At 46.8% G+C, this 21,014-nt stretch overlaps 1 protein-coding gene across 3 annotated transcripts; it reads right to left on the reverse strand.

Annotated features, from left to right (window-relative positions):
* Positions 1 to 5,108: 5,108 nt before the first annotated feature.
* Positions 5,109 to 20,646, reverse strand: Gsg1l2 (GSG1 like 2). 3 transcript variants are annotated; one of them, XM_048448021.3, is made up of 5 exons: positions 19,508 to 20,646; positions 12,060 to 12,107; positions 10,298 to 10,450; positions 9,152 to 9,263; positions 5,109 to 6,061 (listed from the first exon to the last, which is right to left on the reverse strand). In XM_048448021.3, the coding sequence occupies exons 1-5, from the start codon at positions 19,815 to 19,817 to the stop codon at positions 5,812 to 5,814; spliced, it is 873 nt and encodes a 290-aa protein (XP_048303978.3). In that variant the 5' UTR covers positions 19,818 to 20,646; the 3' UTR covers positions 5,109 to 5,811. The 3 variants fall into 3 exon arrangements, 1 of the variants encoding a protein (XP_048303978.3); XR_007234726.3 differs by lacking the exons at positions 9,152 to 9,263; positions 10,298 to 10,450; positions 12,060 to 12,107; positions 19,508 to 20,646 and adding an exon at positions 6,508 to 7,075 and having other exon boundaries at positions 5,923 to 6,061; XR_007234727.3 differs by lacking the exons at positions 9,152 to 9,263; positions 10,298 to 10,450; positions 12,060 to 12,107; positions 19,508 to 20,646 and adding an exon at positions 6,467 to 7,075 and having other exon boundaries at positions 5,927 to 6,061.
* Between the last annotated feature and the right edge of the window lie 368 nt (positions 20,647 to 21,014).

A 21,014-nucleotide genomic window follows, 5' to 3' on the forward strand; every position in this document is an offset into this window, starting at 1 on the left:
ATTTGCTGGATGTTTTCTTCTAAGTAATTATCTCTAACTGATTATCTCTGTTGAAGACTGCCGCTTGATCAAGTGAAGATGGGGCCTGAGAAGAGGCTGCACCTTTAGCAATGACTGACAGGAGCCTCTCAGGTAAAGGGAACCTTGTATTTTCAACTCTGCAGTGGACTTATTGCCGGTAGTTCTGCAAGGCACCGTCCCTGCCTGGTGGTTCCAGACTCCCCTACGCCCCCCGCCCCCAGACCACAAGCTTTGAAATCCATCATCTACCATCTACCTTGATATTTGGAGAAAAATCGCTACAACTTTGAAAGATTGTACCAGCCCAGCCTGCAAGTCCTTCTTCAAGTGACTGAAATATACTGGGTCCCTTCTACACTGCTTCGTGGCTCTAGTGAGGACAAGAACACAGGTGCCCTGGCGTGAAGCTACATTCAACCATAGACGGAGGGAGGTCCCAGGGCACCTCTGTTGTCAGTGACAGCATCAGTTCGATACTTGTCAGGAGGGCGTTCTTCCTTTAACTTAATCACTGCAGGACAGACCTGGAGTTTACCAGCCGACATGCCTTCTTCGGTTCACTGGGAAGCCCTCCAAGTATCTGCTTTACCGCTCTTCGCTGGAAGAAGACAGTTTGCTGAGCTTTGAAATTGTGGGGTTCTTTTTCTCTTTATTTTTGTCACACTGGCATGAAACCCAGGGCCTTGAGCATGCTAGATGAGCCTTTTACCGCTGAGCTGTGCACCAGCTTGGCATTTATATATGTTCTAACCCAAGTGTCGAGAACAAAAACCGAGTAGTTTAGATACTTGAGCATTTGGGACCATCCTGGAAAACCTGGGTGGGAGAAGAATCCTCTTCTCAGCCATTCTCTCCTCTTTGCCCCATGCAGAAGTCACACCCAGCTCTAAGCTGGACTCAGAAGCTTCAGTATACACAGTTTGTCAGGGAATCAGAACATAGTGCTCCTTGGCACCTTCCTTCCTCTCTGACCCCTTCACTTGTCCACATAGAAAGCCAAGTGCCCTGCACCATGCTGGTTCCGCCTGGAGAGGGTGAGAAGGGAGGGGGATGGACGGTGGCCTGCTAGGACCCAGACTTCAGCCTGCTACATTCCATGCCTCTCTTTGGAAGTGGGAAATCTGACACAGTACAGAAAGTCAACACAAGCTGAGCAGTCCTAATGCAGAGATCGGACACCGCAAATTCAAAACCTTTTGTGTTAATGTGATACAACGGGCGGGAATACCCATCTGCGATGCTCTGTTTCATACAGGACATGATTTGAATGGCAGCCTGAACCCATGCTGTGTGTATGAGGGTCACACGAAACAGGAGTTTCATGTTTGGCTTGGGTCCCTTTCCCAAGACACCTTATTTCATTTGTGCAAATATTAAAACAAACAAACGAAAAATCTAAAAGCCAACCAGGAACATCTCCACTCGGGAGTGTCTTGGCTAGGGATGCTCCATCGTCCTCAGAGTGCATTGTGGAGGATCAGGGTATAAGACATGGGCAGTGGTTACTACTTTGACTGAGTCTGGTCTATCATGAAGACTGTTTCTGTCTCTCCTTCCTGGCAGGTCTTTCTCTGCTACAGAGCCACTCCTGAGGACATTGGCCATGCTTGGCAGAAGTACAGGTATCATCAATCTGAACATAAGAAATGCTACCTTCTGCAGGTCTTTGAGATGTGGTGACATTCTTGGAGGTCATAGGTGAAGGATGAGGGATGACATGAATACCTTCATGTGCATGTATGCAATGTATATGTACCTGCTGTTCTAAACCACGTTATCCTTAGCTTCACATGCACGGTTTCTAGGCTGACATGCAGGATTAACTAACTTGACTATTTTTCTTCTTACTGGAAATAAGACTTGACTTGTTGTACAAAATGCCCCTCACGGATTCCCTCTTAGACATGTGTGTCCTATCTATGGAGGCCTTCTTACATGGTGGATGGCTGGTAGAGAGGGGGAGACTAAGGCTGGATAGACTGTGATGTTTGGACGAGTTACTCTGGGTCGCTGGGACAGATTGGTGTGGGACAAAATTAATTGTCTGGAATCTTATTTACCCTTTTTCTTTTTTATAAAAAGGAGGGAAATGTGACACACACAGCATGGGTGCACCTGGAGGACATTCTCTTATGTGAAATAAGCTGGTCACAAAACACAAACACTTCACGACCTCACTTGTGTGAGGTCCCCAGAGGGGCCAAATTCCCGGAGACAGAAGACTGGTGCTGACTGCCAGGGGCTAAGGGGAGGGTGGACTAGAGTTTAACAGGCGCAGGGCTCCACCTGGGGGAGAGGATGACCTTCCGGGATGAACGGTGATGGCTGCACTTATGTAAGTGTTCTTGGTGCCACTGATCTGTGCACTTGAGGTGGGTAGGAAGGGAAAATCATGTGATGTATTTTAACCCAATAAAAAGGTGGAAAGGAAATGGTCTGCCCTCTTTTTAGAGACATTAGAATTAGGTGGCTTTGTTCCTGTGATTTTTTTTTTTTTTGAGATAAGGTTTGTGTGGTTGTGGAAACAGCTACAGGGGACAACCATGTTCAATTGTGCAAAGGCAGAGTGCCCGAGGTTCCAGGTGCTGCCTTGGAGAGGGCACCAAGGAAGGGTGGGAGAGGGAGGCACTAGCTGTTCATCTTACATCTCATTTCTTTCTTTTCTCATAAAGGGAGATGAGCAGCAGCCATAGCATGTACTTGGGTTAAGTCTGAGTAATGGGTACACGTGTATTTGTCCTGTTTTATCAGATAATTTACACTAAACTAATTTTATAGTTGAAATGAGAAAATGGAATAGAACAAGCCAGTGAAGAGGGAGGATCGGGTGGATGCTGAAGAATTGGTCTAAGTTCTCACAGACTGTCCTCCTCGCGTCTCTTGTTTTAATTCGCCATCTTCTTTCCTTCCACCTTCCCCTATCGCTTCATGGAGCAACCCCAAATCACCCTGGCTCCTCCTGCTGCGCCTACCTGAGGCAATGCCCCTAAAGAGAGCAACAGATAGATTTTTGTTCATTCCCCATGGGTCCTTGAGATGTCCTTTAATCTTAAGAAAATTGAACAATTTTTCCAATCTGCTCTTTCTTGCCCACGGCACCCAAGACTGAAGTTTTTCTGTGACCATCTCAGCCCCACCTGTGTTACACATCCAGGGCACTATACACATGCTGTTTGTGTTTGAGGTGTCGAAATGTTTCATGAACAAACCTGATTCCGGCCTCATTTTCCAGACTCGCTATTGCTTTCCTGGGCTTCAAAGATGTTCTTCTAAGAAGAGCTACCAACTGTGGTTCCCCAGGGAGCTCACAGAAGCACAGCTGGCATCATCATCTCTGGGAGACACGGGTCATCCAGGGAGGGAATGGGCATGAGGGCCGAAAAACCAATTGTACTGAAACCATTGACTCCCTCTTCCCTGTCTTAACCCGTGAACCTTGCCGATTCTTACCCTGTCAGCTCTGGACAGCTGCATCCTTCTTGGCATCTGGAAAGAGTGCCACAGGACTCTTCCTCCTGAGTCCCCTGGCCCCTGGTGTCACCAAGGGCCAGGTTTGGTTCCAGCAAAAGATATACTCCTTGTGAAGAACATCTGTTTGCCTGGACACTATCTTGTCTACTGGTGTAGTTTCTGGCTGTGGGCCAGTTCTTCAAGCCCTGGGCCCAGCTGGAATTGTAAATTCCTTCATGCAGGAGAAATGGAGCTGTGCCTGTGGCACTGTAGACACCTGCTAAAAGTCACCGATGGGTTAACCAAGGACGGAGAGCTTCCAGGTTAAAATGGCCAGTGTGGGTTTTGTCCCTCCATCCTGGCTGTCTCTGAGATGGGGACCACTGAGCCTTTTGATCCTATGCAAAGTCATACATACCCCAAGTCATTTGTTTATTCCACAAGGACCCATCCTCTAATAGCCCATTCATCTATGAAATCATTAATTAGCCTATTGATGAAGACGACGTCACACAGGATCTCCCTGTACATGTGCAGGGTGACATCGTGAAGTCACACAGGATCTCCCTGCACACACGTGCAAGGTGACATGGTGAAGTCACACAGGATCTCCCTGCACACACGTAAAGTGATGCACCCTATGAACGAAGTCACACGCTGTCAAGGGCAGAGGCTACCTGGTGTCAGTCCTTCTGAGCTAGGAGGGCAAAAAACCTGGGGAACGCCAGTGCTCTTCTCTGAGATAAGAGAAGCTGGCTCCTAAACCTTGTACAACAAAGCACGGGGCCAATGATGCTCAATTTGAATCTTAAAGAAATTAGTAGGTCTTCTCTGTCTGCTTACTCTTTGAGAGTATAACTTAATTTCAGCACAAATGAATTAATGTTTCATTGTATGTAGCTTTTTTTTCAGAAATATATATACTGAGGGGCTGGAGAGATGGCTCAGTGGTCAAGAGCATTGCCTGCTCTTCCAGAGGTCCTGAGTTCAAATCCCAGCAACCACATGGTGGCTCACAACCACCTGTAATGAGATCTGGTGCCCTCTTCTGGCCTGCAGACATACACACAGACAGAATATTGTATACATAATAAATAAATAAATATTTAAAAAAAGAAATATATATATACTGAGCACATAAACATAATTAACACCTACAAAAGACTCCGAGGGGTTGGGGAGATGACTTAGCAGGCAAATGTGTTTGCCACCAAACTGGAGGATCTGAGTCCCATCCCCAGGACCCACATGGTGAAAGGAGAGAACCAACTCTGCACGTTGTCTTTTGACTTCCACCCTTGAACTGTGGCCTATGTGCATGCGTGTGTGTGTGTGTGTGTGTGTGTGTGTGTGTGGACACTCTCTCTCTCTCTTTCTCTTTCTCTCTCTCTCTCTCTCTCTCTCTCTCTCTCACACACACACACACACACACACAAGATAAACACACAGACAAGTAAATGCGAATCCTTTTAAATTATTCTGACCTAGAACAAATTTAAGGTTCTTGCAATTTGGCCGTCTACGATCCTTCTACAACCTGTGGCCTAATCCCATGCCAGTTTAAAACAGGAACTAGATTGATGCAGGGTTGTAACCGAACACAGCAGGGAGTCCCGAGCACAGCGCCACCTCCCACGCGGGCTTGGCAGAGTTTATTTTTAGACTCAAGAATGCCTGGTGACTTAACTTAAGCAGGACAATCCAAACATTTGTTCCACTTCACTGTGATAAGATGCCATTCCCTTTCTCCCTGTCACTTCACCATCCTTTCGAACTGGCTTCACTGTAAGTAGACATTATGAATTTGTTTTGAGGCTGAGTCCTTTTTATTAGCTGTTTTGGAACTCTTAGAGGTCCCTCTGAGCTCTGAGATTAAAAGCCCATGCCCCCATACCTGGTGAAGCATATTTTCAGGCAACAAATTTTATTTTAAAATGTCTATCTTCTTCATGCAAATTAGAAAGCGTAGCATGTCCATATATTTCCTGTGTCAACTAGAGAAAAATATTCCAGGTTTGTCTGCCACTCAGTCTGTGTGGGTAACAGATTCTGCATCTGCAGTAAGGGTTGGGGACTCTTTTCCTTCATCCTCTTTTCCTTTAGGAGACTTATTAGACTCAGAGTCAGGGACGCCTATGACATGACTTTACACTAGAGTACCAATAGTTGATACTTTCCGTAGACATCTCCTCTAAAGATGCTGGCATTGTAGGAGGCGTGAGAGGCTGAATCCAGAGATGAGTACTGGAAGGCTTATCTGTACCATCGTCTTCTGAACGCCACTCCAGAAATATTCACTGGGGTAACAAGTGCCTGGCTCATTTGCCCCTGCTTTACTGGCTAGCACATGGACACTTTGCCTCCTCTTCCTGGGGGAGGGCGTCCAAGAACACTCACGAAGACTTGTCCCACGGGGCGAGGAGCAGCTCCTGTTCGCCAAACCTGCTGTGAAAGTTCAGGCTGTGGGATCTTGAGCTGAGGGAATGGACCGCCTTTCTGTGCCTTTGGCTTCTCTGCCTGGGTGACGGTGTATCTGCTCATGGTCGCCACTGACACAGCCATACAGAGGGCGAAAGATCCCCAGGCGAGGCTGCAACAGAAGGCACAGTTAGCAAAGGCCTGAAGTGGGATTCTAGAGCTGCCCGGGGGGTTTGCCACCCACCCACTTGGGGGTAGGCAGACACTACTGTTATGCATGGGGATGCTGTTTTGTGCCTTTAGGCGCCTCTTAGGCTAAGATAGGAGAGTGCAGAGTTTACAGGGAAGAATGACATCAAGAGCTCATTGCACTCCCCGCAGCCTCCCGAAGGGAGAGCTTCAGAGCAACAAACAGTAGGGAGAAGGTGGGAAGGCATGGCTGGCGTTTGTGAGAGAGTGGCTGATCCATAGAAGACAGGGGTAGCACAGTACTTAGGGGGAAGGGTTGCCAGAAGACAGGAGGAAGTCTACTGCATAGCCTCACTGAGAGGGGACACACACATACACACACACTCACTAGGACATCAGGCAAAACCCTGACAATGGACGATGACTGACCGGCCCTCAGATGTCTTCCACGCCACAGACGCGATCTCACGCCCTTGTGCCTCTGAGAGCATAGGTTTGGTTCCTGAAGGCATGGGCACAAAGAGCCCAGATCCCAAGATAGGAGGGTGTGTGGGAGACAGAGGGGAAGGCTGATCTGAAAACAGGGCTTTTATGACAAGGTGGCTGTGGAGCAAAGGCTGTTTCGCTCTTTTCTCACGCCTGACCTCAGAATTAAGGTTAGAAGACAAGCGGAAGAAACCCCCACCCCCTCAAAAGTGAAACAAAAAGAGGAAGAAGCTAGAAAAGAAAAGAAAAAGACCTTGGGTAATGAACACCAGTGATCCAACTAGGAAGAGTTCTAAGAGAACAGAAAACCATGAAGAAGAAATAGCAGAAGTAACACAGGAAAAGTTCCCTGAAGTGTGGGATTCAAGACAAGCAGCTCGACGGGAGGAACATCCAGAAAGCCGCAGACTTCGAGTCAGAATGGTGCCAACCCCTTGACAGCAACGACACAGGCAGGAAGGAAACAGAACAGTGCCTTAAATATTCCAAGGGCAAAGGCTTTTCAACAGGCTTTCGGACATTTTTTGTTTGTTTTATTATTTTTGGCCAGACGATCAAGCACAGAGTACCAAATAAGCATTGTTCTAGACCTGCAGGGACGGAATCAGCCAACCTCTCTCTATTGATCTTCAAGTGTGTATAATGCTGGCCAGAAGGCCTCGGAACCCAGAGCACCAGTGACATGGCTTCAGTGACCCAGGTGGAAGGAGTAGGGTCCGGAAACCCAGTTACACAAATCAGCGTCTTCAGACGGGGAGACCAAAGCCGAGAAGGGTTTAAAACAGGTGCATCTTGAGGATTAAAGGCAGGATATGGGAGCAAAGGTCAAACGTGAGTTTTACCGACAGGAAAATAACTGTCGGCACCAAATGAAAATACAAGGACAATTCTCCACGCAAAGCTTTTATTTGGCACAAATAATAAATAAAAGTACAATCTGGGACACCTGGACTGGTGGGGTAGCCTCTGGCATCTCTGGAGAACAAAGGAAAATGCTGGTCGTTGAAAAAGGAAAACGGATAAGCTGTCGTGTGTTCATTGGGAGCCGGGGGGGGGGGGGGGGGGGGGGGGCTTGGGGAGGGGCAGGGGACAGCGGGTGACTGGTGTCTGTAGTTTCGGGGTAAGACGTGTAATCTTAGTGGTACATCTCCATCCTTGTGGTTTGGGGTCAAGCTTTGCTGCGCCCAGTGTGTTAGGGTTCTTGTTCAAGTGGTTGACTCTCCCATGCTTCTAGCTTTCTTGGTGTAACACATAGAAATTCCTGCCTGGATTTTTTAATTATTATTTTTCAAAAGTTCCAAGTATCAGGAGAATTATGAGTGAATGATCTCAGTATATGACTTTCTCTGGCTCTGTTTTGTCAGGTTTTGTCACAGGTGACTCAGTTTTAAAGCTATCAACTTTCTCCTAGCAGCAGAGGTTATTGTGTGGGAGGAAATGTAAGTCTAAGTACATTGTTTTTTTTTTTAAAGATACAATGTGTTTGCGGCTGGTGAAGCAGATCAGCAGTCAAGCACTTGCCTAGCATGCGTAAGTATGATCTCTACCACTGCAAAAGCAAGAATTTACAAAGGAATAAAGAAATCCTCTGTGATCTTGCATGGCATGACTGAGTCTTTCCAACAGGAACAGAAACTAGGTCTATAAGGGTCAGGCACAGGAAACATTTCTCCAATCTGTATTTAAAAAATCTAGCCGACCATTTATCAAGTATTTTATAAAGACAACATCTTTATTCTCCACAGCCTGATGGTAAGGCCTTATTGCTGATGATACGACTTATATGTGTCGTTAAAGATGGAAGAATCAAGCTGATGCCCCACTGGAAGCTTCACCCCTACTGGCTAGCCTTCATGGTACTTGAAGGTACTTAGTAAGTTAACAGAGGAGAAAGGTAATCACCAATACCACCCAGCTACAAACCCTGCAACCCACGACAGTTACTTGTAAGACTTAATGATGTAGCAAATGATGTAGTAAAAACACAGATGTTTTTAGAAGTAATCAGCCACTTTTTAAAATTGGATTTAAGGTCCCCTCTTTAAGATGGAATCCATACCTGATACTGCTAAAGGGGAAAGAATCTGAGACCAGTTAGGTCGTGGGCCCTAGGGAGGAACCTACTACTACTGCTTTATAAAAGGAACACAGCGATCAAATGAGATCCAGTGACATGCTGATACACCCACATATCAGAGAACCAATCCACCCTCATCAAAGAAGTTGAAGTAGATGGTAACACAGAGACCCACAGCTGGACAATGGGCAGAGAGTGAGAGACTTTGGAGCACTCAGCTCCAAATGAATGCCCTCACCCAGACACACACACAGGTAAAACACCAATGCACACAAAATAAAAGCAAATTAAAAAAAACTCAAGAAAATAAATCCTAAAAAGCTCTTAAAAAGTCAAAGTGGGTGATTTCATTTTACCACTGAGAAAACTGGGTTATGGAAAGGTTGTACTACCAACTGAGTCACAGGAGTGGCAGATAACAGTCCTATGACAATGTCTATTTTCCTACAAAAATCTGTGTTCATCTCTTCTGCTCCACCAGAGCTTGAGCAGGGTAACCACGCCACTTACCAATAGGACCAGCCGTAGTCCCACGTCTGAGGCCGCCAATCTTCTGGTCCCAGGTTCACAGTGATTTGGAAACTAGTTGTGTACATCATGTGGGCCACCATGCCCAGGAGTCCTGTGTAGGTAAAGCTCTGTGAGCTACAGTTTAGAACACAACACAGGGGAAACTCTGCTCTACCCCGCCTGTGTTGGATGCTGGGCGCACTCTACCATGCACAGATCCCTGTTCAGTATCTGCACTTACACATCCCTAAACTATCCGTCTGGTATCTTATCCCCACAGTAGAAACTAAAGGGACACCAGAAACAGGCCTGATCACAACCCAGAAGAACACTGTAGATGCCAGGACCTGAGCAGGAATCGCCACAAGTCCATGGCCTGCTCTTTGCTACGGAAGATCTAGCAATCAGATCTTATCTTTCTACTTACCCGTGCTGATCCCTGGGCAAGATGTGCTACCTTCATCAAACACAGGGGTGATGCACAAGTTGGATTGCTACACATTGACAGAACTTTGTGTGTCTGTCTGGAGGCTGGAAGGAAGCCATATGTTCAGGGTTCTATCTTGGTGGAGACATTAACTTTAAGGACCTTAGAAGGCTAAATTAAGTTCTCAGAAAACGGAGGTAGCATTAAAAAAATGAAAGAGTTCTTTGTGGAATATGTATACCAAAGGTTGGTAATAATTTTGAAGATATTGGAATGTATATAGTAGACACACTCGTATTTTGTCTTCATCAGAGCTCAGCTATGACAGTTAACTTACTGAAATGAAGTAACTCCCCTAGAGTGACTTAGTATATACTTACTTATATACAAGCATTGTGTACCAGAGGTCTGAGCTCAGGAGGATTCCTCTGTGGATTCAAGCCTAACCCCTCTGCTAAGCGAGATTATTGCTGTTCCCAGCATCAGTGCATCCTCTTCCCTGCCTGTGACATAAATGGGTATGTGTTTCTCTCCCCACATGTGCCCATCTTTTTTTTTTTTCAACACTACTTGCACCCAATGGAATCAGTCCAGTGACTTGTCTAGAAGATCAGCTGTCTTACTAAGCTGGCCAGTGATTGGAGGGAGCCTATTCTCTGGTTTGAAGCATCACGTCCTCTCTGTGGGCCAGGGGGAAGACTGCCCCTGCTAGGAAATACCTGCCAGCACCATGAGGATGGCCACCGAGGCATCCACCTTGAGCCAGTTGCATCCAGAATGGCAATGACTCACACTGCAGCCCAGGAAGATGACACCTGCCAGTATCAGGAAGATATCCAAGACTTCAGCCCCAATGGAGAGCCACAAAACACCTATAAACAGAAAGGACAGAAATGCTGTGCATTCAGAATCCATAACTGGAAGGTTTGGTCCCTCGGTTTTATCACTAAGACACTTTCTGTTCTTATAATAAAAGCTGGAGGCTAGGCATTTTGTAAACAAAAAGATCTCTTCAACTCCCAGTTTTGGGCGCTGTAAAGTCCCAAACAGTTCTTGTAAAACTTCCTTAGCTATCTTTCACCATGAGCTTGGCATCACGGTGGGACCATGCATGAAAAGGAGAAATCCAGGCTACCATGAAGTCAGAGGGACAGGAGAGAGGCCGGGAGAGGCCAGGCTTGTTCTCTTCTAACACTCTATCCTGGGAACTAACTCAGGGTTGCAAAGGATCGACTCCTTCTGAGCAGCAGCCCAAAGACCTTAAGCCTCCCTTGGTCTCCACTTCTGAAGGTTCCTCATCACCTCTCAGTAGCTCTACCCTGAGGACCAAGTTTCCAGCATAAGTACTCCCTGTGGACACAGGTAAGCAGGAGCGAGGCAAGTCAGCAAGCCTTCAGTGTGGAAACCAAAGGCACCTTTGTTGAGTCCTTTGTTGGTCAGTCAAGAGGATCCTAGGGCCTCGAGGACGGTATAAAGACTGCCCTCAGAAGGGAGGGAAAGGGAACCATAAGCAAAACCCTGGTGTAGGGCTGCAAGGTACTCTGGGAATGTCCACCTCCCAGCTTAGAGTCAGTATATTTTATTACAATGGAGACATTGTCTCTGGTCTTTACAGAAAACACACAGGGGCTGGTGAGATGGCTCTGTGACTGAGAGCACCTGCTGCTCTTGTAGAAGACTGGCATTCAGGTACCAGCGCCTGAGTCTGGTGATTCCCAATCACCTGAAGCTCCAGCTCCAGGGGGATCCCCACTCCTCTTCTGGTCTCTGCAGAAGAGGCATGCAGATTCAGTCACACTCCAACACACAAATCAAAAATAAAGAAGATACAAAACCTTAAATATGAGGGCAGAAGGGTCTGAACATTTAAGAGCTTTGGGTATGTTCCAGTTCTACCAACATCTCTTGTTTCCATTCGAGCTGCGTGTGTACCCGCGCTGCGTGTGTACCCGCGCTGCGATCGCAGCTGGAGCTGCGTTCTGGAGATGTGGGGTGGAGAACGGGTAGGAAGAGACAGAAGGGAAATGGAAATTTGTAAAAGTCCTACTACCGACAAGGCAAGCCAGGTGATGGGACAGAGGAATACCTAAGACTAACATGATCCTCTCTGCAGCTTCATAAGGGCTGTGTTCCCTCTGGGAGAGCAGATACCCAGAAAGCAAGCATGAACTCAACGGGAGGTGGAGAGAAGAAAGCACATGCAAGGCGAGGTATTCCAGAGCTCGTGTCTTCCCGACTCTGCCTTTTTTTTACCCGCAGAGCTTAATATTTATGGTCCGGGAAGTTGCACACTCCACCAATCAGTCTCCTGTCCCCCTGAGAAGCTGACTACCGTCTTGCAGGAAGCACATGGTGGGGTTATAAGGCACACAAATGAAGCCTGGGTTGACTCGCGGGAAAAACCATATCCAACCATCTCATCCTTTCCCCATATCCAAGAAAACAATGGTGAGGGCCCCTGACTGAAAGCACAGTGCTTACCTTGTGCCTCGGTGGGCACCACCCCCAGGAAGCATTTGCATCGCTCACCTGAAAGACAAGGAAAATTCAGCCAAGCACAAACAGACAGCGGACAGAAATGTGCTATGTCAAGATGACTCTAGTCGGCTGTAAGAAAAACAAATTTGCAGAAAATTGGGTGAAATTAGAAAAATGGTATTCATGAGTGGTAATCCAAGTCCAGAAAAATAAATACTGTATATCCCAGGCCAATTCTAGCATGTTACCCGGAAGTATGCATGCCCAGGTGGAAAGGATCATCCTGCCTTTCCTAAAGCAGAAACTAAAAAGGATGCTTCACAGCTTGGGGGGTTGGGATTGGGCAGAGCGACCCTAGTGGTGGGAGGGTAAAAACAGAGCCAAGTGGAGCTGAGGAGGCAAAGTGAGGAAGGGGGACAGGCAGAGGAAGTGGGGGCAAAGGGAGGTCAGCAGTGAGAGCAGCAAAAGATCGTGGGCCTCATGTGACAGGTCAGTCCCCGAGATGCAGCTCCCGTGACTTTCTCTACCTCCACAGGAAGTCTCCAGACTTCGCTGAGCCTTGCTTTCTTTATCTCAAACTGGGTCTAAGCAAAGTGTGGAGTAGAATAGTTGTGAAAACATGTTACAGATTGCCGCATGCGTTTTCGTGCTTAATTATTGATAGAGGCAGTACAAGGATCTCTGTTTTACAGATCTGAAAGTCACGCTCAAAGTAAGTTACAAAGTTGGTAGAGTTAGCATTCACAAAGCCCTAGGTTTAATTCCTAGTACTGGAAAGAGTGGAAGGAAGGAAGGAAGGAGGGAGGGAAGGAAGGAAGGAAGGAAGGATGGAAGAAAGGATGGAAGGAAGAAAAGAAGGAAAGGAGAGGAGAGGAAAGGAAAGGAAAGGAAGTGGGGCTTTCCTGCCTGAGGACTGGTATATTTTGCCACATCACTACTTGCAATCTCTCTGCCTAATGCTTGGAGGCATGTATTAGTCTGTTTTCTACTATAACACAATACTGAAGTCCAGATATTTTACAAAGAAAATAAGTATTTTGTAGCTCACAATTCTGGACTTTTAAGAGCAAGAGGACAACTTCTGCTTGGCTCTGATGAGGGCCTGGCCTTCCAGTGGGGGTGAGCACAAGATAGAGAACAGCCACTGTATGACAGGAGGCAAGAGGAATTTACCCTCTCAGGAATTAACCAGGATCTCAGGACAAAGAGCATAGCACCCATGATCGAATTGTTTTTCACTAGTCCTGCCTCTGAAAAATCCTACTGCCTTAAATCACTGCACGGGACCAGGATCAGCAGATGAACCTTTTGGGAACACCCTCAAACCTCATCCCAAGCACATGAAAGGAGTGAATGTCCTTAGTCTGAGGAGAGCCTTTTTCAGAAGTAATGAAAGAGAAGCCAGGAGTAGGGCAGGGGCAGCTAGGAACAGGGTAGGGGCAGGGCAGGGGCAGGAACAGGGGCGGGGAATGCTAGGGGAAGGGACAGGGGCAGGGGTAGAGGCAGGGGAAGCCAGGAGCCAGGCAGGGGCAGGGCACAGAGCCCCAGAAAGCCAGCTGAACAGATTAAGAGAGTTCCCAATAGCTTAGAAGGGCAAGTTTAGCTGGGCCCAGAGAGCTAGACCCGAGTGACCCCTTGATTAATGTGAATCCTCAGAAACGGTGTTCCTTCTGAACAAAGCCAGCAGGATTAAGAAGAAAAATCTTTACAAATCCCATGAAGCCAGAGAGGCGGGTGTTACATAGCTTGGCAGGGCTTGGGCGGCCAAGAGGCATGGCAAACCAGCCGTAGGAAAATTCATATAAGCCCTGGGCACTTGACTCTGCCATTCTGCCTCTGAACCAAGGCCCCAGGGCTACCCACATGCCCCTGTCTGCATGCTCTAAGTTCAGCAGACCAGCTCAGGGTCTACTCAAGCACATATCATTGATTTGGAGATTTGCCTAAGGAAAAGAGCATGTGAGGCTCGCCTCTACTAGGCACTTTCTTTGCAAATCTGCATTTCAGAATGTGGAGAGAGGCATAGACTCCCTTTTCAAAGCTCTCAAGGGCTCACTTGCCGGAAGACAGCTGATTCAGAGAGGGAAGCTTCCTCAATCAGGTCCCATGATGCAAAGCTGGGGTGTTGGCTTACCCCCAAGAACCTTGTCTGCACTTGGTTAGGAACATCTTGGGACCAGAATCCTTAATACCTGTGCATTGACGCCGTTCCACCCCCTCCCAAGCCTCTCCACTATTTGTACTACTTATTTGTTTCTGTTCTTACCCTCTCTTTCTTATGTCCCTAGTCCCACAGGCTTGTGATGTTAGCCCATGTAGTCAGTGACTGGGTGCTATGACCTATATACTTCATAGCATGCATGGCTTTGTGGGCCTGTGTAAAACTCTAAACTGATTTTTTTAATTGGGAGAGAGAAAACTCCAAATATCTCTCTTCCCAAGAGGACCTGATCCCAATGCTGGGCTAAACTCTAAGGGATGACCCTTTCGCCAAGGCATAAAGTTCAAGGTCACTGTCAATTCCAAAGTCTTCATCCATTGCCGGTGCCACCTCCCATGAGCTATTTTCGTTTGTAACTTCTAATATGTAGCTTTTCTTGTTTTGTTTTGTTTTTTGAGACAGGATTTCTGTGTGTAGTCCTGGCTGTCCTGGAACTCACTTTGTAGACCAGGCTGGCCTCTAACTCACAGAGATCCACCTGCCTCCCAAATGCTGGGATTAAAGGTGAGTACCACCACACCTGGCCTACCTAGCTTTGACTTACCCTCTAATGTCTGATCTTAATGAATTCCTATAAGTCAAAACTGAACACTGAACTTTTTGCTTTAGGTACATCCTTCAAAACATGGAGGCGATGATGTGTCTTGGGATGGTGAAAAATTTTCTGGTGCGTGTCTTCTTTCTATTGTAATAAAGCAATGGTAGCGCAGTAATACTTAGAAACCATAACTTTCATCTACAAAGAAGAGTAGAAAATGTGAACAGAGGAGTTTTAGAGGGATGGGCAAAAAGCATTCCTAGTAGTTATTAGATTGTGGGGTAAGAAAAGTCAGAGTGAAGAGTGCAGGGTCCAAGTTCGTCAGCCTCTCGTTCTGCAGTCTTCCATGGGGTGCACACACGTCTATGGCACAGGTTCTCACTATAATTATCCCATATATAATAGAAATAGATGTAAGTATACAATCTTCTTCTGTGGTTAATGAATTCTGGGAAACGCTGGGATGTATTACTCAGGTTTTGTTTTTTTTTATTGTGAAACTTCCCAGAGATTATTTTTACATGCTGATGTACAGGGTGAGTTTCCAAGAAGAAAATATAATATGTGATAATTTCCAGTACCGAGTATTTAGACTGTTTATTTTCTGCAGAGAACAAGTCTGTGGGCTGAGTTTAGGACCATCCTGTGGGGCCCTTGTTGAAGGCTCCTCCCATCGTGAACTCAGAACCAAGATGTGCAAAGCTGGGAAGGGACCAGGGAACACACCCTTAATGTCTACTCAGGTCTATGTGTGACTCACCAAGAACATTAGTCTTCCTCAGAATTCAGTGTGTGTCCCGGAGGATGTAGGAATGCCAACTGGGTTGACAGGAATGCCAAGGGGTCTCCTTCTAGAGGAAGGAGTTCAAAGAGCCTTATACAGTCTCTTAATGTTGCCCCAGTTCCCATTTTAGGAAGAATATCTTCCCCTGACACATACATACACATACGCTGGCTAACGGCTTTTTATCCAAAGTCTTAGGGATAATTTATACCAATAGCAGCCTAGCGTTGCTGTGGCAAAAGGACACACACCGCAGTGCATGCAGATGGCCAGCTGATTCACGTTTCTGGGCTCCTTGAAGTTCAGGGAAAGCTACATGGAAGACAACTCCCAGCTCATCCTCCACTGCAGGCCCTCCTCCCTCTGACTGCAGGCCCTCCTCCCTCTGACTGCAGGCCCTCCTCCCTCTGACATCACAAATAGCATGCTGATGTCAACACCATGCCAGTTTCTCCAGTTAGGTTTTTCCCTGATATAAGGGAGGGACAACTGCCTTAGGGACATGGACAGGCCATGTGAGCTTCAGTCTGTCCTGAGTCTTCCTCCCATTCACTGCCCGTGTTCTAGTGGAAATGCCTGGCTTGGCTGCTTTAGATTCAGCTGATTCCTTTCTGCCTGCCCAGAACATCCCGACTCCTGTTCTCTGTCTATTAAAATTCCACATATGGGGCTTGGGGAGGACAGTTTGCTTGATAAACTGCTTGCCTCAAAAACGTGAGGGTCTGAGTTTAATCCTCAGAACCCAAGAGAAAATGCCAAGCATGGTGGTGTCACCTTGTAATCCCAATGCTGGGAAGTGGAGACGGGAGAATCCCTAGGTGCATTGCTGGCCAACTGTTCTTGCTTAATTAGTGAGATCCGGGCCAAGGGGAGAGCCTGTCTCAAGGCAGGTATCGTTCCCAAGGATGACACCTGAGGCTGTGGTCTCCACATATATGTACACAAGCACAGCCCCCCTCAACATGCCTATACAAACATACGTGCACCAAAACTAAAACGTCATGGCTCGGTGCAAAGCCGATCTCCTTTAAGAAGCTTTGTCTATACCCAAGTAATATACAATTCATTCCAATCATAAGCAAGCCTCCATATTAACCATTATCACCCCCTTCCTCATTTTGCTTTTATTTTAACCTTAGATATTTCCTGGTAGCTTTTACCTTTCAGCACTGGGGATCCCTCTTTGTTAGTCCCCCCCAGCCCTGTGCCAAAACACGGAAATGCTTGTTGGTGAATGTACTCCATGACATTCCAACTGCCTGCTATCCAGAAGACCTTCCTGGGTTCTGGAGTGTGAATCTCTCGCATGGCATGTGCCATCGTCACTCGGGAAGCGAATTAGAAAATATACTCTAGAGAGAATAGAGTCGAGCGGGACAGAGGTGCTAACGATACGAGAGTGGGAAGAGAAACAGCAATTAGAAACCGGGAAAACCATAAAAATCTCTACCAACAGTAACCGTAGTCAGAACACCCTTTCTGCTGCTAGAGAGAGCAACATCTAGTCAGGATTGTTGGTTTATTGATTTCAATAAAGCAGTGACGTTATGTGGGGAATCCTCATGGAGGATGATAAATTTTATTTATTATCACACTAAGTCAATAGTGAATGTAAATTGAAAATACCCATGTTTGTCCTTCATATAGGAACAGTTTCCCCCGAAGGAAGGGACAGAAAATGAATGACGGTTTTACTTATAAGCCTTTCAAAATGTGTGACTCTTACCTGTTCATAAATATTACCTTAGCTCAACCAACCAACCAACCAACCAACCAACCAACCAAACAAACAAACAAGAACAGGCGTCTAGTTAGAGCACCTGGGGCCAGGTGCCTGGATGTTTACATACTTCCAGGGCCAGTTTGATTCATGCCATTCTACAAAGCTGGCGATAGATGAGGTTATCCTCAGGTAGGGAGACAGACTTGGTAAAAGAAATTCTTAAGTCATTTACTTATCGATGTGGTGTCTACAGTCCCCTAAGTGAAAATAAAGGACTATTTTGGTGAGCCCAGAGGATGCGGGATTGGTCACAAGACAAATGTAACTATGTGTGTGTTGGTGGGGGAAGTCTGAGAGAGTGGACTTTATATAATAGTACTCCAGAGAGAAGAGGATTTGGGAGCTTTTAGCCTTAGTTGTCTTAGCACTAGCTACCACTGCTGTGCCTGCATCACACTCAGAGCAAAGGCTGCTTAGCCTGGAGGTTAAGGTGGGACATTTACTTACCCGTCAACAGTCTGTTGTGGGACAATGGTCTGTATTCTGTCAATTATATTTTAAATAAACGTTGATTGACCAGTAGCAAACAGGAAGTATAGGCGGGACAATCAGGCAGGAAGTAGAGGCGGGGTGATGAGAACAGGAGAATTCTGGGAAGAAGAAAACTTATTCTGCAGTCCTGTCCACCTACAGAAGAAGCAAGATGTGACTGCCCTGCCGAATAAGGTGCCAAGTCATGTGGCTAACAGAGATAAGAATAACGGGCTAATATAAGTTGTAAGAGTTAATAAGAAGTCTGAGATACTAGGCCAATCAGTTTATGTAGACCTCTGTGTGATTTCTTTGAGACATAACGACTGCAGGAACCAGGTAGGACAGAAAACTCAGTTAACAGCAGTCTACTTGGATGGGGTTGGAGGTGGCTGTATCTCAGAGTACTGTTCCTTATTGCAGTCTACTTGGCTGCAAGAATAATTTTTAACCTGCCACAAGATGGTAAAATAAATACCTATACAAGAAACGTAGTGAGTCTGAGGTCAGAACATCAGTGGGGGCTGCTATAGGTGCCCCTTCACTTTGGGGCCTTTGCTTTGAAAGCAGAGGAGCACATCCAGTCCTGAGCATGTCTAACATCAACCAAAGAGGTCGACATTTGTCCCTCTTCTGTTCTTCGTGAGGTAAAAACACTTTCTGGAAACAATGCTCTATGTCCTAACCCTCCCCTCCATCTGCTTTCTCTTCTTTCCTCACCATTTACTTGATAAACCTCCATCTCCAATCAGGAAAGGATGTGTTCGAGAGAAGGCTTACAAGCTGCGCTGATTTTCTGAGGCCCAGTTCCTGCTTCTGAGCTGAGGGAATGATTACTGCACAGGGCTGTTTCTAGGACTGCTTGAGGTCAAGGTCCAACTTGTCATGGGCCATGATTGTGATTGTGAGAGTCTGGTAGGTGACTTGATGATGCTACGGGATAGTTTCTATTTTTTTTTTTCTAGCCTGTAAAAACTGAGCCATCTCTCCAGCCCTTGTTTTGTTTTGTTTTTCTAATGAAAACACTTGTTCCAAGAGTCCTTAGAAGAGCAAGAGAGGTTCAGCATTGAGGAGTGCTTGCTGCTCTTGCAGAGGACTTGGGTTTGGTTTTCAACCAAGTCAGGTGTCACAAGACTGTAACTCTAGAGAGAGTACACACACACACACACACACACACACACACACACACACACACACACAGAGGTTTATCTCTGTGAGTTTGAGGCCAGCCTGGTCTACATTCCAGGCCAGCCAAGGTTGCAATGTTAGACCCCATCTTAAGTAACAACAACAACGTTTAAAGTGAGAAAGAAACCTTAGGGATGCAGCTTAGAGGTCGGTGGGGTCGCCTTTGATTCTTGAGAAGCCCACAGACAGTGGCAAGTGGGTGAACACTTGAGCTTCCTAAACAGCATGTCAGGCACTGTTGCAGGCACTTTCCACGAATCTACTCACTTCACCTGTGCGCTATCTTTAGGAGCTAAGCACCTCATGGTTCCTATTTTATAGCTGAAAAAAATTGAGGCTGAGAGGTAAAGGACTTGCATACACAAGTCCATGGCATACACAAGATTCAGTCCCTGGCAAGCTGGCTCTGGAGCTTCTCAGGGCCACCCTGCACCCGTTGACCTGGGGGCACAAAGGCTGCACTCACCTGTGCTGTTGAGGCTTTCCTCACAGGACTGCCAGAGCCCTGCATGGAACCCGAGCAGGATGAATTTGTCGTCACCCGTCTCCCAGATGTACTGGACAGTCTGGCTGTCGCCGTGCTCCTTGCCAGTGCTGTTGCTGGCCTGGCTGACCTGAATGCAGTTCACTCCCCGCAGGGGGTCCTGGCACAGTGGTTTTGTCGTCCGTCGGATCCCCTCACACCAGTGTCTGCTGCCTATGGCTGCAAGGGAGAAGGCAAGAGCCAGGCAGATGGGGAGGAGGGTCAGTACCCGCTGCCACCTCGCCCTGTCCATGGCGGAATGAAGTTCCTAGTGCCAGCATGCCCAAGAACCCCCTCCTCTCTGCCACTTCACGGTCTCCATCCCCCAGCCCTGCCATCTGGCATCCTGACACAGCTTATTCATGGTCCCCTGGGGAGCCCAAGTTTATTCCAGCGTACAGCATTTATGTAAGTATTGTGGCCCGAGATAATCTCCTGTGAATTTCAGAGTGGGCCTTTCTGTCTTCCCTAGGATGAATATGTGCAGGGGACATTGGTCCATTTTCTAAACTGATAGAAACCACGCGTAACAGAATTTTACTTCTTTAACCATTAAGTGTAGAGTGCAGTGGCAGTCAGCATGGTCACATGGCTGTGTCCTGTCCACCTCCATCTCCAGAACTCCCCTCAGCCAAATCCAAAATCAAAGCTCTGCCACTGTTAAACAATTTTCCACTCCCAGCTCCTGGCAGCCTCTGTTGTCCTTACTGTCTTGGAATTCTACAAAAAGCGACATAGAATTGTGACCATGCAGTATTTATCCATCCTCTGTGTCTGGCTTATATCACACAGTGCGACATCCTCAAACTCCATCGCGTAGCATATGTCAAAGACTCGTGACTCTTTGCAAGGCAGAATAATATTCCCCTGTGTTTGTTTTATCACAGCTAGTTTTCCTGCTTATTTCTGGGATAATAATATTTCTGGATGGCTGGGTTGCTTCCTTGGACAGTCGTAGCACACTGGCTTTGACTGAAGTCCAGGACTGTTTGGGTGGGTGTCAGGACAGCCCACTGCACTCTTACTTTCGGAACTGAGGAGGTTCAGAAGCATAGAACGCTTTCTTAAAAAAATAAATATTAGCTTCCAAATCATTAGGTTTCATTATGACATTTTTCAAACAAAATTTTCTTTTGTTGTTTCTCTTTCTACCTTCTTTGCCATCCACCCTCTTCCTGCCCTCTCAGCTGCCCACCCGCCCAGTCACTCTCTTTCTACCTCCAGGACACATGTGAGGTTTTTTACACTCTCGCTCCGCTTTCCTAACTTCTCCTGCTCCCCCCTCGTGCTCTCCTGTCTAGTTTCACAGACCACACCCACTCTCACAAACCTTTGTTTGCATACAGAAGCATTAGACGTTAGGGACCGCATATAAGAAATATGAAAACTTGGGGGAATTTCTGGGCTTGTTTCTTCTCCAGCCGTAGGAAAAAGAAACTGCGGAGGACTG

The sequence above is a fragment of the Myodes glareolus genome, chromosome 9, assembly GCF_982192425.1.
Source record: "Myodes glareolus chromosome 9, mMyoGla1.1, whole genome shotgun sequence".
Lineage (NCBI taxonomy): Eukaryota > Metazoa > Chordata > Mammalia > Rodentia > Cricetidae > Myodes > Myodes glareolus.